This window comes from Anser brachyrhynchus, assembly GCF_964034855.1.
Source record: "Anser brachyrhynchus genome assembly, chromosome: 5".
Classification (NCBI taxonomy): domain Eukaryota; kingdom Metazoa; phylum Chordata; class Aves; order Anseriformes; family Anatidae; genus Anser; species Anser brachyrhynchus.
In genome coordinates, this window is record NC_137699.1 from 33230848 (window position 1) to 33246865 (window position 16018).

The 16018-nt window shown below is 50.3% G+C and overlaps 1 protein-coding gene across 1 annotated transcript; it reads left to right on the forward strand.

Moving 5' to 3' along the window:
• The first annotated feature begins 488 nt into the window (after positions 1-488).
• RHOV (ras homolog family member V) lies at positions 489-7099 on the forward strand. Its single transcript, XM_080593161.1, has 3 exons — positions 489-871; positions 4069-4127; positions 4439-7099. The coding sequence occupies exons 1-3, from the start codon at positions 676-678 to the stop codon at positions 4877-4879; spliced, it is 696 nt and encodes a 231-aa protein (XP_080449287.1). The 5' UTR covers positions 489-675; the 3' UTR covers positions 4880-7099.
• Positions 7100-16018: the final 8919 nt, after the last annotated feature.

Below are 16018 nucleotides of genomic sequence, written 5' to 3' on the forward strand. Positions count from 1 at the left end.
GAAGGGCTTGGCACTGGAAAAGGCTCTAATGCAAGCCCGTCACTTGAATTAGCAGCCACTCGCTGCAGCACAGCTATCTGGCATGTGCGATACTGTCCCTGCTAATGTAGCTATAAAAAATCAAGGCTTTGCTGGTAAAAAAAAAAAAAAAATGCAGAAGAGGGAGATGAAAGGAAAGTGCTAGAGAAAACTGCAGAGAAATAGCTTCCTTGCCCCAGGAGCCCTGTGGGCTGTCCCCAAGGAGCGCACACGCTTTTGGAGCGTGGAATTAGTCAAAATTCTTGAACCCGAGGAGCTGCGGCGTGTGTGACCCTCAGTCAGCCATGGGAAATCGCATTTTAGACTGTGCCTGGCTTAAAGCTCCTCAAGCTTATACTAACAAGGGCGAAGCACACCGGTTGCTCTCCCTGGGAGCACAAACTGCGGCTGGAGGCAGCGGCGGGGAGGGCCGGGGCGGGCCGAGGGGAGCGGGGCCGGGCCGGGGCGGGCCTAGGGAACGGGGCCGGGCCGCGGAGCGGAGCCGGCGGCAGGTGCGGAGCTGAGGAGCAGGGCGAGAGGCGACAGACAGGAGGCCGGAGAGGGGCAGGCGGCCCCGCACGGCAGCGCGCAGCCTCCTCCCGGCCGGGCATGGCAGCGGCCCCGCCGCGCCGCTGAGCCCCCGGTGCCCCCGGTGCCATGCCCCCTCAGGAGCTGCTGGACTACCCGCCCGCCCTGCGGAGACACAGCCGGCCCCGGGGCAGCGGCCCGGAGCTGGGCATCAAGTGCGTGCTGGTCGGCGATGGAGCCGTGGGCAAGACCAGCCTGGTGGTCAGCTACACCACCAACGGCTACCCCGACGAGTACCAGCCCACCGCCCTCGACACCTTCTCAGGTGAGGCGCCCACCCGCGCGTCCCCGCTCGTGGCTGGGACGCGGGGGGACATGGAGCCGGGAAAAACCCACGCTTGGACGTGGTTCCTCTGGGTCAGACCCAGGCCCGCGTCGCGTGAAGTTCAGCAGCGGGAGCCCCGCTGTGAGGATGAGGTGTGCATGGCGGTGGCTGGGCACCTTCCTGGTCTGGGGGTGCTTCTGCGGGTAGGTGCAAGGGGGCTTCGTGGCTTTTTAGCTTCAGAAACGTCACAGCGTTGTGCGGTAGGGTTTCTGCCGTCAACCGGTGTTCAGCAGAAACTTGCTCTTCCCCATACGTCCAGTGAAGTGAGGCTGGAGCAGAGGTTGCCAAAAAATTGAGCAGCTCTATAAGGCTGCCTAAAATGCCTTCCTTCCCTGTCAGCTGAGGGGCTCTCGTTAGTTTCCACTTTTGCAAATGACATCTTTGTTCTTGTTCTCCACTCTTCTTCTTCTGGGCTTCAGCTTCTAGTATAAAACCCAGGACAATTAAAAGCCCTTTGAAAGATTGCCGATCTTCACCTGATCCGAAGAAACGTGCAGTACATGATAGCGTAGATAGGTAGATTAGAGATGGGCTCAAGTCAGACAAGGAACTAGACTTGCAATGTGTCATAGTCTCATGGGCTCTCAGAGGGAACGCTTTGTTTGTCTGAATGTCCTCCCAGTTGCTCACTCTTGCACCGGGAATTATTGATTTTTCCTTGACCCTCTAAGCTCTCCTGCTGTCACTTAAAGGGAACGAACTGGGATCATGCTGGTGTTCAGGTTCCAGAAGCCTTTTGGGAAGAGATGTAAAGAGCCTTTGAGCCCTTCCGTGGGAAGGTTTCTGCTCTCTCTGCTCCCTTCATGCCCATGGAAGGGCTAAGAGAGGTTTGAAGTTACTGCAGCCATCAGCCTCCATGTTTTCTGAAGGGCAAATTTATAGTAAAATGATCCAGAAAGGCGGAGGCAGTATGAGTTCAGAGATTTCCCTTCTAGCAGCAGGTGATTCAAGGATAGCTGCACACAGGGTTAGCCCCAATCTGAATGTCTCAGTACTGAGCCTGACTTCCAGGGGTGCATAGCATTTGCAACTGATAGAAATCAAAAACGTCATTAAAAATGGGTCTTCCAAAGTTCACTTTCTTCTTATTGGGAGGAGCAAAAAAATGGGAGAAGAGAGGAATTTTCTTTCCCACTCCTACTCTTAACGTGGATAAACTTGAAAAAAGCCCTTCCCTGGATTCACAAAGCACAGTTCAGGACCCATGTTGGAAATTTCAGCCCAACTTCCTCCTGTCTTGGGGAACACTTGCAATTGAAGCTGCCAGCAGAGGCGAGCTTCCCTGTTTACATCCCAACCCAAATTCTGGTCGATGGGATGTGAGGTCAAAGGGCTATAAAGCCAGTACAAGTTAAAGAAGGCAATGAGATAGGAGAAAGCATTGCGTTATCGGGAACAGTGCCGGGACTGTGACCCAGCTGCATCCATCTGGGCGCTGCCAGCAGGCTGGGTGTCACTGCCAGGCACAGCAGCCTTGAGTGAAACGCATACCTGGTGACCTTTCCCCACCAGGCTATCCTGTTCTGCCGGCCCCTACGCTATTGTACCGAAATCCAGCCTCATCCTCAGGGTGTGTACCTGGTGCGGGCGGTAGTTGGAGGCTTGTCGCAGAGTTGCTGGCGTAGCTTAGGCTAGCAGCAGGTACGAAAAAGCCTTGTGCAAGCACTGGAGCAGCAGGTAATATATGTGGTGCCTTTCTTCTGAAGACTGTAAAACGTTTCAGAGATGCTAATTCGTTCTCTCGGCGCACTTGTGAGGCAGAAGAAACCAGATACTAGAAAGGCAAATGCCCAGTGCCTCGAAGATCAAGTCAGGATCTAGCAGGTTCTTTGATCAGGAACAGGTTTCTCTTCCTCCTCTGGGGCAAAGATATGGTAACAACCCAACCGTTTCCCAGTCCCAAGGAAGCAATGACTTTCAGCTACTCAGTGAGGAGTGGCACAGTGGTGTATGCACCCACCCCTTCATTTTTCCTTTGTTTGCTGTCTCCCACCAAATTTCAGTTCTCGCTTTGTCTGTGTCTCCCTCCTTCTCCACAGGCTTCCAAGGAGGAGAGCTTTCCTCCAAGAGTTTGTTTTAAACTCTCCAGGTCAGTTGGTTCTGTCACTTTTGTCACCTGGCTAATTACTTAAAGAATAAAAGATTGATCTAATTCTCTCTCTTTTTTTTTTTTAAACAACAACAAGAAGAAAAGGACAATAAACCTCATTCTGGGCACAGAGAAGCAGTTTAGCTAGCTAGTGTCAAATGCCAGCCATTGTCACCTTAGCACAGGATGTCTGCCTCTATTCAGCAGAGCACAGCCCCATCCACATTGTCAAGACTTTAAAGTGATTTCCAGTTCCCCTGATATCTTTCTCTCTTTCGCCTCGGTTCCTAGCCAGTCTCTGTGGTGTCTGTGCACTTAAACATCTAACAGTTTCATTCCAGATTTCCATCAGAGGTCCTGCCAGCCCTCAGTCTGAGTCAGCTGATACCACATGAAGGCTTACTGTGATTAGGGAGTGAAATGGAAGCAGACCTTACATCTGTAACTCAGCAGTTTTTCAGTGTGCAGATAGTCTCTGAAGGGTATTTCACTAATCACCATTTCCTTAATAGCTTCTTTATTTCAAAGATGGTTTTAGGTATTTGCTTTTCCTTAGCTGGGGCACTTCTGGAATTGCTTTCTTTTTAACAGATGAGAAAAACCTCCAATAACTCGTTTAATTAAGACTGATTTGAGCATCTACCCTGGGCCAAAAAGCTAGGAGCAAGTTGCTGAAGTTCTGTTTGTGTTTATCCTTACTTGTTTTCTTGGGGTGTGGAAGAACAACAAGTTGTTCTCAGGGCACTGTTCAGCTAAGGGCTTTTCTTCTCTCTAAAGAAACAGTAATATGGAATGATTCTTTGAAAATACTGGAAAACAACCCAAAACACCTGAGGTTTTCTGATAAAATCAGAAAGTCTGTGAGCTGGTCTCATAACATTTTCAGTGCAAACTTCAGCTGTTTCAGTGAGGTTTGTGAGGGAGGACAGACTGAAGTGACTTCAGGGGTCTCTTTAGCAGGATACAAAATGGAGTGCTCTGGGGAAAAATGTATGTGTGTGTGCTGGGCAGCTTCCTTAGACTCATCTGTATTCTCTTTCTGCTACAGTGCAGGTCCTGGTGGATGGAGCTCCAGTCCGGATCCAGCTGTGGGACACCGCTGGCCAGGTGAGTTCTCTCAAAGGAGCTGTCAGCTCTGGTCCTGTGGGATGGGGACCGTCTGCAGGCTTTTGAGGAAGGCAGTGTTTAAGTGGGAAGGAAGGAGATGCGCCAGTACAGCATCAGCCATTCACTGGTATGGCAGGCACAGACCGGTGAATGACAGACTGCCTCAGCTGAAGCATGGCATGGACACAAAGTCCGCATGATGCCTTTTGGGTGTTGCAGTCCTAGCTAATGTGTGAAAAAGTCTCTGCAGTATCACACTGTTAGAGTTCAGCCCAGTGAAGGCTTGTTTTTTTCCCCTTTATTCTCTGCAGGAGGACTTTGACTGTTTGCGCTCACTTTGTTACCCAGACACCGACGTCTTCCTTGTCTGCTTCAGTGTGGTAAACCCAAGCTCTTTCCAAAACATTACTGAGAAATGGATCCCTGAGATACGAACTCACAACCCCCGGGCCCCGGTGCTGCTAGTGGGGACACAGGCAGACTTGCGGGATGACGTCAATGTCCTCATCAGCCTGGATCGCTACCACGTGAAGCCCGTGCCCCGGCCTCAGGCAGAAGGTCTAGCAGATAAAATCCGCGCTGAAGCCTACCTGGAGTGCTCAGCACTGACCCAGAAGAACCTCAAAGAAGTGTTCGACATGGCCATTGTCAGCGGTGTTGAACACAAAGCACGGCAAGAAAAGAAGATGACAGCCAAAGGCATCAAAACTCTCTCCAAGTGCCGCTGGAAGAAGTTCTTCTGCTTTGTCTGAAGCTGCTTTAGGGGGGGAAAAAAAAGAAACGTGATGCCAGTATTGCTCTGCACCTTCTTGGAGTGACTGCTCCTGTGGTCCCAGCGAGGAGGATATGATAAGCTGCTGGGCTTGGAAACCTGGCTCTTGCTGGGTTGCTCTATGAGATGCCTGGGAGACATGAACTGGATTTCAGATGTACCAGGATGTGGAATTGCCCAGGCAGCTCTAAGTATCTGCTGGACACAGCTGTAGTGTCTCAGGCTAATGGGAGCCTTTAATACACCAAGACTCAGTACTGCAGAACAGGCAGGTACCTTGCATTGTTCAAAATGGCCATTTTTCTGTCTGAAACTAACACACTTTCAGAGTCCTGACAGAGTGAGTAGGGCAGGGGCAGTTATGGGCAACTGCAGTGTGGTCAAACACAGGCTGCTGAGTTTGTAAAGTTGGGTTTCCTCCCTGATTCTGCTTGTCAAAATAGGTAGAAGTCACTTGGCTGTGAAAAAGCAGCATTCTTTCTTAAAGGCCCTATACTGTGAGTGCCCTTGAGGTTTTTCCTAAATAAAGGCCGTTAGCTGGCTGATGAAAAAATGCACTGGGACCTGCATTGCTTCTTTAAGCAAAATGATCTCTGAAGAGGACTCTGGACTCCAGTGAGTGCCAGTGCTGTAGCACCGTCTGAAGAGGCAGTCATGAGCTTGGGACCTGTTTTTAAAAATCTCTGTGTGTGTGGTGATCCGAGAGAACGAACAGGTGAAGAGCAGTGATGGGTGGCTCTGTCTGCCTAGAGGAGACCAAACTGTGTCAGTGAAGGGTTTGTAACACTGCCAAGAGGTGAAATGTAGATGGGGAGGTAATGCATGTAACGAAAGAGAGAGAGAAAAGGTAGAAAAGGAAGGGAATAAAAAGGAAAAAGAGATGGAAGGAAGAAAGATGGGGAAGGAAAGAAGAACGAACATAGTTGAATGACAGCTGTGATTCTACTTAGTTGAGGGATTCAGGGACTCTTCTAGGGACTGGGAAAATTTGCTAGTGATCTCAGTTTCACAGTAATAGTGTCCATACGTTAACATTTGAATCAAAAGGAGGGGTTTGTAGGGAGATAATTCCTCTTGGTCAGTAAAATTTTCAGTTGCAGCTCCAGACAGGAGAGCAGAATTTACCTCGTGCTGTCCTTCCTGAAGTTGCAGAACAAGGAATGGAGGGCGCAGGGCTTCTTTCTCTTGAGCTTTCCTTTCTTAAAAATCACTGCTTGATCTGCTGAAACCAAAAGCAAGGGAAACCCATGAAGTTCCTGCCAGAGAAAGACATTTGACGTGTTTGCTCCATTGCCTGCTCCCCTGTTTCTCAGGGGATTCATTTCCCGGTGAGTCTACTCACACTTCATTGCAGAACTTGCATTGATTTCGAAAACTTCTCTCACAGAGACATTTCGTTCTGGCTTATGTAGCAGAGAGTATGACAGGTTTGGCAAGCAATGCTTTTAATACTCAGGGGGTTCTCTGCATCTGGCTATGGCCCATCACTTTGGGAACGCTCTGGAATAATGTGATGTATGGGGATTGTTTGCCCTGCACCAAAGTCATGCATACTTGGGACTGTACAAGAACAAGTACAAGTAATGCAGTGTGGCTCTGGATCCAAACAAAAGCCTGCAAACATCTCTCACAACTGTCTCTTTTTTGACACAGCTCACGTAGTCCCCAGGATGTGACACAAGCCTGCTGTCTCCCTGGGTGGGCAAGTCTTCTTGCAGAGGGCTGAGGCCCACAGCTGTGGAGCTGCTTGTAGGGTAAGGCTCAGAGACCTGAACAGACCGGTGTGTCAAAATGAGCTGCGAGCTGACAGGACTCCCCCCACCTAAATGCCATCTGGGTCCAGCGAGGGGTCCTAAGATGGAGAGTGCGAAGGTGATAGCTAGAGCACCACAAATTCAGTTTGTCTGTTGGGTCTTTATGCATTTCTTGAACCTGAAGAGTACTTCTTCATTTCTAGAACCAGAGGCCACGGGCTCTGGTGCGACCTGCTAAGGACTGTGCTAACCTTGTATGGAGCAAACCCACAGGTGCAAAGAACAGCAGCTTCCCCTCATGCAGGGGGGAGCAAGCGTTGTCCTGCAGTAACTTGGTATAAAACAGGGATTCTTTCATTCTGGAAAAGAAACTGTACTGAGAGCTGCTTTCTTCCTCTGTGATTGTGTCAAATATTTGTTCAAATAAATTTTTTTAACGTCTGCAATTTGCGTTTGTCATTTTGTCAGTGCAAAGTAAGCTGGGCCTACAGATGAAGGAGGAGATACTCCATTTTACTGACAACGGGGTAAGAGGGGAATTGTCCCACTTCTCACTCCTTGTCTAAACCTACACTGGCAAGGATTAAAATTCCCCCCATTGCTGAAACCCTCTGAGATCCTCCTGTCGCCTCACTTACTGTTTGTCTCCAGTAGCAAGTCTGCAAGGCTGTCAGTGCCTCTCCTCAGACGCCAGCATCCAGGGACCTGTCCGGAGGCCCCCAGAGCACTCACTGAGACAAGCCCATATGGGACTTGTATCGGGAGCCTTAATAACAGCACGCTGCTCTGTCATTAGCTGGTGGGTAATTTAGTCACCAGCCTCATTTAGCTTCTTAACTTGGTAGTTAAGCACTGCTCAAGTGCTGAAAAGTTTTGTTCCTGACACATATGACACAAAGGCTGCATCTAAGAAGCTCACAGGACTCATCCTTTCAGCTTTATCATCAGCTCCATAGGTATGTAAAAGCTAAGGAGGGCTTCTATCTGTCCACATCTAGGGCCCCAAATGGAAAAAAAAACATAGTAGAGCACAGGCGATGAGCACATGAGATTCAGGAACTAGAAGGGAATAGGGAATTACTCCTGATAAAAGATGATGTGGGATTTATTTTTTTTTACCAAAGCCTGAGACTACTCCATCTTTCTGCAGTCTGCTGGGTGCAGGTGTAAAGCAACCTATGAGGATATTTGGAGCCAGCTCCCAGCTTCGCAGCTTCCCAGCATTCAAGCCTGCAGAAAGACCTGTGAATGGAAATAGCAGGAAAGTGTGAATTAACTTCACATGGAGTGAGTCATTCCGCTGAGCCATATCCTGTCATGTGCACAATAAGCACACTAAAACTCCCTGAAACCTGAAAACCCAGCCAGGCTCCTGGGAAGGGTGGGGGTGAAGCTATCTCACTCATTAAATGGAGTGTCCTCACAAAGCCACCCGAGGCTCCCTGAAGAGAGCCTTGCAGTACTGGACCTGTGCTGCTGCTTGGCTCGGGTACAGTTTGGGCTTGTTTCTGCGTTGCAGTGCTGCTTGACCAACCTGCGCTGTGAGATGGTGCTGAGAGCACAGGATTGTTCCCGGGAGACTGTTGCTAATACAAACCACCCCACCAGGCTGGATGAAGCCAGCCAAGCCCAGTGCTAGGCCAGCACGGTTCCACCCAAGTGTCACTTACTTTAGACCAGAAGGGATCCTTATTTGGTCTGGTTTGTCCAGTAGCACAACAATCAGCATCAGATGCCAAAAAATGTACGTGTAGGGTAGGGACTCTTGTACCTTCTTTTTGCTTAGGACTCTGACTCGGGTCCTGGTCAGCAGACTCCTGCACAATCCTCTATCCAGCAGAGTAACTCACTGGGGGGTTCCCACCAGTGTAAGCAACACTGCGAGTCCTTCAGTGCAGGTAAGCACCACGTCGTGCCGTCAGGGAAGTCCTGCCTGAAGCCGGTGTGCTAGCTGCTGCTCTCAGCTGCCAGCTCCAAAGGAGTAATGCTCTGGTGCTCTGCTGTCAGCAATAGCACGGACGTGGTGTGGAGGGGGCCTTTTTGTTTCCTTTCCCTGAACATAGCATATCCTAAACGGGTTTAGCTGTGCCAAGTAAGTTCCTAGCTAACGATGTTTTCCTAAGCTTCCACTAAAGGGAATTAATCCCCAAAATAATACCAAGTTTTGTCTGACTCAACACCTCCTTCTTCCAGAGCCTGAAGGGCAAGTCCTAAAGGTCCCTTCGGGAGAACTCGATGCCCTGCAGGTTACACACTATCTACTGTGAAGGGACAGGCTGAATTCTTACCAGGTCAGGAGCAGACACGAGCCCAGCAGTGGGGACAAGCAGGGACTCCCTGAGCCCCACTGAAATGCAATTACCACATGCGTGGCACCCTCCCCCATTTCCTGAGAGGGGCAGGACTGATAAGGTTAACAGCCTTATTGCCTTCTTAACGCCCCCAAATTTAATCCTCAGGTGCTAACTAGCTTTTTCTTCAGATTGTCTCATGGATAAATGTCATTAAACTTGGAGCAACCACTTCCAGCCTGGAAGCAGGGGGCAGGCTGACTTTTCCCAGCTGCAGTGGCAGCACAAGCAGCCTGCTTCAGCTTTGCTCCTGGTGCCCCTGCCTCGTGCAGGATTAATCGCTCTTGTGTGGACCTGGTGGCCCCATGGAAAGACACACTGGAGCCCCCGAAGCAGGCTCAGCAGCAAGTGGAGGCAATGCTCAGACAGGTGCTGGCGGCAGAAGAAATGTCAGTCCTCTTGCAGCCCATGCATTGGTGTGGCTGCTTCTCTTTCAACCCTGCTGAAGGTCATTTGTGCCCAGGAGACACTTGGGCCTGCTTGGGCTGCTTAAAAATTTTGGCCCTCCTCTACATCGTTGCCTCCCTTGGAGCCATGCTAAATCATGTTTTAGTGCATCCAGAAGATAACGTGTTTACATGAAGAAACCACTTGAATTTTACAAGATAGCTTCAAGAATGACCCTCCTGTGCTGGAAGATGCTGGTCAAGACCCAGCTCAGAGCATGCATCTGCTCCCAGGAGAGGAATCAAAGCGCTGGCCCAGCTGGCACCCGAGCCTCCTGGAAGCTGCTTACTCATGCATCTGCCAGAGTCCAGCCCTGGGCTCTCCGTTCCCACCATATAAATACAGCATTGTACTTGCAAAGACCTATTGCACAAGAGAGCAGGGTATGTTTCAACGTATCCCTGAGACAGGTTCCCTCGGCTGCGGCCCCACGTGATGCCTGTTCCCAGGGTGACACCGTGCCCTTTCCAGCTCGCGGACCCAGCCGCTCGGCACCCAAACTCGCCCGACTCGTTCTGGAGGAGCAGGAGGAGATGTGGGTCCCATCCTCCCCCTCCATCCCCTCACCCCCAGCGCTGTGCCCCGGGGCGGTGTTGTGAACTGAAATACACTGGTTTCTGCTCCTATGGAGGAACGTCAGGTGTGGGAAATTTGGCTCGGGGACAAGTTTCACCACGAGTCACCGAGCCAGGCTTTTCTTTCCCATGAGATAATCTTGGGCGGGGCAGACAATCTCTTAAAATTAAAATACAATGAAAATACACGGGCTTCCCAGGGTTTAGGGTAAATCTCCCTTTCCTTGTTTTCTCAGAAAGCGAGCCAGGCTCTGCTGAAACCTTCCCCAGGCCTGTGGCACGGAGGGCAGCGCTGCACCTAGGAGCCAGGCTGGGGTCTCTGGGCCAGGGGCTCGTGCCTGCTGCTCCCCACGGCCATCGGCTGTGGCAGGAGCCCTTCTGCAACACCACGGCAAGGGTGGCCAGCTTGGCCTCCTTCGGAGGCACCTCCACGGTCCTGCAGAGGAGGATGGATATGGCGAGTCAAGCTGAGCCCCCTTCCCGGAGCATCCCCCACGCAGGAGTTTCCTGTGCAGCCCACAGCACGGCAGAGCTGCTCCTCCACCACGAGCAGGGCCAGGACAAGCTGAAAGAAGTCGTGGGCTGAGGACTACCTCCTCAGTGCTTCCAGTGTGCCGCTGAGCCACTGAGCTCAGTGGCCATGGGGATGGAGGGAGTGCCAGCTGGAGGCTGCGCTGCTTTGATACACCCCCAGCCCTGGAGACCTCGTTGCTTTCTCATCCGGAGGGGACAGTCAGCACCATGTGCTGCAGCAGGGCCCGTCGTGAGAGGACTCGGCTCTCCCAGCAGAGGCTGGGTCCCTGCGGGGCTGTACGGGAGAGGGAGGCTGGGAAAATGCTGCCTGAGCAGCGCAGATGGGCTTGAGGCAGTATTGCCGAGCACGGGCTGTTCTCCTGCCGGGAGCCCTGGGTCCCCGCAGCAGGCTGGGAGGCAGGAGGAGCACCGGGGCATGGGCAGAGCTTCAGAAACTGCGCATTCATCTTCCCTGCCAGTAAGCCAGAAAGCGCCTGGGGTGGGATGATGACGCACCGCACACCTGAGATCGTTTTCATGGGAATAGACCCGTGAGAGACAGCGAGAGGAAGAGTCAGGGAAACTCTCCCAGCACTTCAGCCGGTGTCAGCATTCACGGGGCAGATTTCACAAGATAAACAAAAGCCTTTAATAACCACGGTGGAGCGAGGCTTTGAAACCCTGTACAAAATCTCTGCCAGGAAAGCAGAGCAGCAGAGTCCTCGCACGGCACGGGAGCCACCGGCCAGCGAGAGTCGCGGCGGCTGCAGAGAAAAAAGCCTTGCAAAAACCAAAACGTACGGATCAGTGGGTACCCGAGCTGTACTCCCAGCCGTGGGTAGTAATATGCACAGTGCTATATATAGTGCCGATTAATATTCATGCCTCTGCTAAGGGGTTTTAATAAGATGGAGCAGATGAAAGATGTCAGCCACTCTGGAATATTATCTGGGCAGCAGTGCCTAATCTGAAGGGAGGATAGGTGAGGTTATGCTAGGCTGTGATATCTTCTGTAGGGTGATTGGTTTTGCTTCTTTTAAGCCAAGCAGATTTGTAGAATAACAGGAGTTATTAGCATCTAACAGTAAAATCTTACATGTATGAGACTCCCATCAAAAGACTCTAAGCCTGAAATACAGGGATTATGTGCTACACTGGGAAATGCAGCTATACCCTGAGAGGAGTGTGACATCCTGAAACACCTGGTTAGCTGCCTTATGAGTACCAGTAGGAGCAGGGGAACAGCTTCCTGGTCCTGCCTTTCCATGCAGTGGATTTATTCATTGCCTCCAAACATGTCTTTTCTGATGAAGGCACTGCAGCAGGTGCTGGGAGAGAGGAAAAGTCTAAATATGGTTTTAGTCACCAGCAGCTTGGAAGTGCTAACTCAGGCTTTAACATCATTCCCCTCTGTGGTCCTGGGTGAATGACTTTCCCTTTTCCATTTGAAAAAGGGAGATCCCTCCCCTCCGTGGGATGTAGTACAGGTTTATTAAGGGGTCTTCACAGGGTGCCATGGCAGAGGTAGGGTTGTTGCCAGGAACATCACGGCATTTCTCCTCATGTTCCTCAAAATGTGACAAAAGCCATTTCGCCTCATGTTCCTCAAAATGGGACATAAAGCCTGACGTGTCCAGACACCAGTCTTCATTACTGTTTAGTAGATCTGGGAGACCAAGCACTGTGATTATAGCTCCAGCTTTTGAGTTCAGATTATGGGAAAAATGCAATATTTATTTACATGGTACCTTCATCAAGTTCTCAGAGAAAAGTGAAGTGATGGAACCAAAACACAGAACACAGGACATCCATGTCAGGATCTGCTGATTCTGTAGCATAGGCAGGCAGGCCTACGTGGGCACAGCCACAGCCCAGATGGATGAAAAGCCACCATGCCAGAGGTCTGGGAGCCCAGCAGCAGCTGGAACTGATCCTGAACAAGATCAGAACTTGTGGGTGGAGAACAGCATCCCATCCTGAGTCTATCATCTTGTAGGATGGGGAGAGGAGAAGGAGATTCTGACTTTTGAGACACCTCTGCATAGTTTAGGAGAGAAGATCAGCCAGATGAGAGCAGCACAAATTTAGGAGCAGGTTTCTGTGTAAGCAGCTGATGGTTGAAGGCTTTGCTGCTGGGCTGCCATGCTACCTGCTGTGGCTAGGTCAAGCTAGCTCACAGCCAGCAGGCTCTGACCAGCGAAGGAGGTAACGGCACGATCTGGAGCCCAGCCTGCCTCGTGGTAAAGGGGCAGCTTGCTTCTGCTGAGTGCTGACTTCACTGATGCTGCCCTTCCATGTTTTGTTGGCACCTGCTGGAAATCTCTGGCCACATCTGTGGTCTAAATAATTACAGAAAGGTTGAGGGGCCAGCATGAATATTTAATTGTTACAAACAGAAGTCTACAGCAAGAATTAGCTGCCCTTCCCTAACCTCCTCTCTATACTTGAAGGAGTGTAACAGAGTAGGAAGAGACCAAGTCCTGCTCTCCATCCTAGAGCATGGCTTTATTGGTAATTAAAAACTACATCTCAGCTTAATTTTCTTCCCACACTTGGCTGTACTCTATCTTACCCCATCTCAAAGAGGCATGTCAGTCCTTTCATATCCTCCCTGGAGTTCACAGAGGTTTGCCAGCATTAATCAGAGGCAATTACCTTTGCATCTTTAGGCAGGGATATCAGACCTGAGCCTAGGGTGATTCATTGCAAGATCGCTTCCCCCTGCAAGGTTCTTCCAGACATCTCCTTCGCCTGGAGACCTCAGCACCTTTGGTCATTCCACACTTGGGAAATTCTCCTGGCATGGAGCAAGCCCCAAGTACTTCACATCCCTGTCTTTTCACTTCACCTGGTGGAACTGAGAACAGGGTTACAGGCTGGCTCTGGCCAGGAATTATCTAACTGGCATTTTCAGATTTCGATAGATTATCTTTTTCCAATGAATTTTCAGGTGAAACCGTCCTGTTTTGGTGAACATTCACTGCAACACAGGCAGGGCTGCTGGACCACAGACCCGTTCTTGGCAGCCAGTCTGGGTGCACCCTGGAGCAACCCAACCACACTGACCGCTCCTGACTTGGACAGCTCCTGGATTCCCATCTTCCCGCTGAGCAGAAATGAGTCGCACCTGCAGCCCTTGCAGCTCTGAACCTAGATGCCCTGAGAGGCCTGGCTGGAAGGAGGGCTTTCAAGATCCCTTGGCTTTGTGGGAAGGGACTCCCTGGCTCCTGACATGAAAACGATCCCTCAGAGGTGAACAGCACATGATGCTTATTTGGGAGAGAAGGGATTTATGGTTTCCTAGAGGGAGTATTTTCTGTCTTAGAGAAATCCCAGGGAGCTGTGTGGGTCATAACAAAATTAGAAATACACATGCCAGAAAAGAAATGGAAAAATGCTCTAGCAGCTGAAAATAAAGTAAATTCATTGTTATTACCATTAATGTTGTCATTACTTACTAGTAAACATTTTTGTTATTAAACTCAGCCTGCCAACATGGACTTTGTAAGTGTTGACTGTAGGCATCACTCACTGAAACCTGTGTCAAACTTGTAGAGATGCCAGCTGTGCAAATAAACACTCAGGTGCCCGCAACCCATCTACCTGTACATCTCTCCAGTGCTCTAAGAAAGCTTTTGCAGGAGAGAGAAAGAAATCTGGCACTTCAAAGGGACACAGACTTTCAGCACAACCTCTCCAGCTGCTCAGGGAGAAGTCTGCCATGCTACGAATGAGGCTGGAGAAGTACAAGGGACAGGGGCCCACTGGGATGATGCCACGAGGACCACTCCCCCTCTGTTTCTCCTCTTCCCCTCCAAGCAGTCCACCAGCCAGGACAGATTTCTGTAATTTTGTGATAATTTGAATGTGTTGCCTGTAGATCTGGCATCGGGGTGCTGTTGTACAAATACACTGGGCTAGTATTCTGGGGTTGAGAAGGAAAAATGAATAGGGAGGGAAGCAATTGACTGAAAATAAACCATGTCTCAGCAAACACATGACAGTCATTAAGGGATAATCGAGTTCAAAAATTTTTACAACCTCTCCAGGCCACCACAGTTGGAGTGATCACTGTCTCATCAGTGCTGACTGAGTGGGGCACAACTGACCTAAGCAAAGCACCTATCTGCAAAATAAATACCGCTCTGGCTCTGCACGGTCTTAACGTTGATTGCTGACTGACAGGTTGCACAAGAAGCTGGATCTGAAGTCAGCAAGAGCGGCATGGTGAACACCCTGCCATGGCCAGGCCTGGCCAGGCGGCAGGTCACGTCCCACAGGGTTGTCCACGTCCTGCTGAGCACAGAGAGGTCGCGAGTCTCAGTAGGGTGAGTAGGGAGGGAAAGCAAACAAATGAGGCAAAAACATCTTCTGCACGCTCACTCAGGACAATGTGCTCGGCTGTTGGCAGAGAGGGCAAAGTAAATGAGTTGTCACTTCCATCTCACTGCCAGTGACAGAGAAATCTTCTGATCACAGGGACAGATTTCCAACAAAGCAAACAGCCCTTCCTTTGACTGGCACTTTCCTTTTTGCTAAAACCTGTTTTTCATCTTCTTAGCCAGCTGCTGTTCTTAAAAGGTGGACAATAGCCTCCTTACTGTCAGGAATTACCTCTGTATTATAAAGAGGACAGTCACATGAAAAGCGGGCTTGTCCGACAGGGCAAACCTTTCCATCGCAGCAAAACACTGTGGTGCATAACACTCAGCAACACTGTTTTGGTGCCCATTGTTCCTTTGCATAAAAGTCTTTGAACTGGAGCTAGTAATTATGGGAGCCGCGCTGCAGACAGCTCCTCAGCTGCTGATATGTTTATCAGCGGAGCATCAATCTGACTTGCTTCCAGGAGGTGTAGATGGCATGGGGTCATGCTTGCGTCAGCTCATCAACCCCGCAGAGCTGGGATGATCTCTTTCTTCTGACTCTGTGAAGCAGACAGCATCACTGGAGTCCCTGTCCCTGATTTAAATAGGTGCCTCAGTTTAGCAGTGACAACATGCAAGGCTTTAAAGCTTGGGGATTGAAGATGCGTTGCCAAGGCACAGGAGTGCTTCCTGACACTTTCAGGAGGCTGAAAGCAGAGAAGCTTTTAAACTAATGAAGAAACAGACCTAGCTAGGTTAAAATACAGGTTGTCATGAAAACACAAAGGTTCGCTTTCCTCTCACCTTGTCTGAACTTTGGCTGAGTGCTGCTGGCAGACAAGTGACTTAGAAACAGTCACTGGCCACAGCAGGATCCTTCTGGCATCTACACTCAGGAGGGAGGAACAGGGATGCCCAGGCAGCAGGGCAGGCCCTCTGACTTACCCTAGGGTGAATCAGCAAGCCTCAGCCTCCTTAGACATCCTAAGGATTTCTGAAATCTCTCTTCTTTGAGATTTATAGCTAATCCTACAGGGCTAGAAGATTCAGTGCTCTAACCATCAGATCTGTGAGTTGCTACAGTTTGGGATGATCTGCAAGGAGAGCTCAAG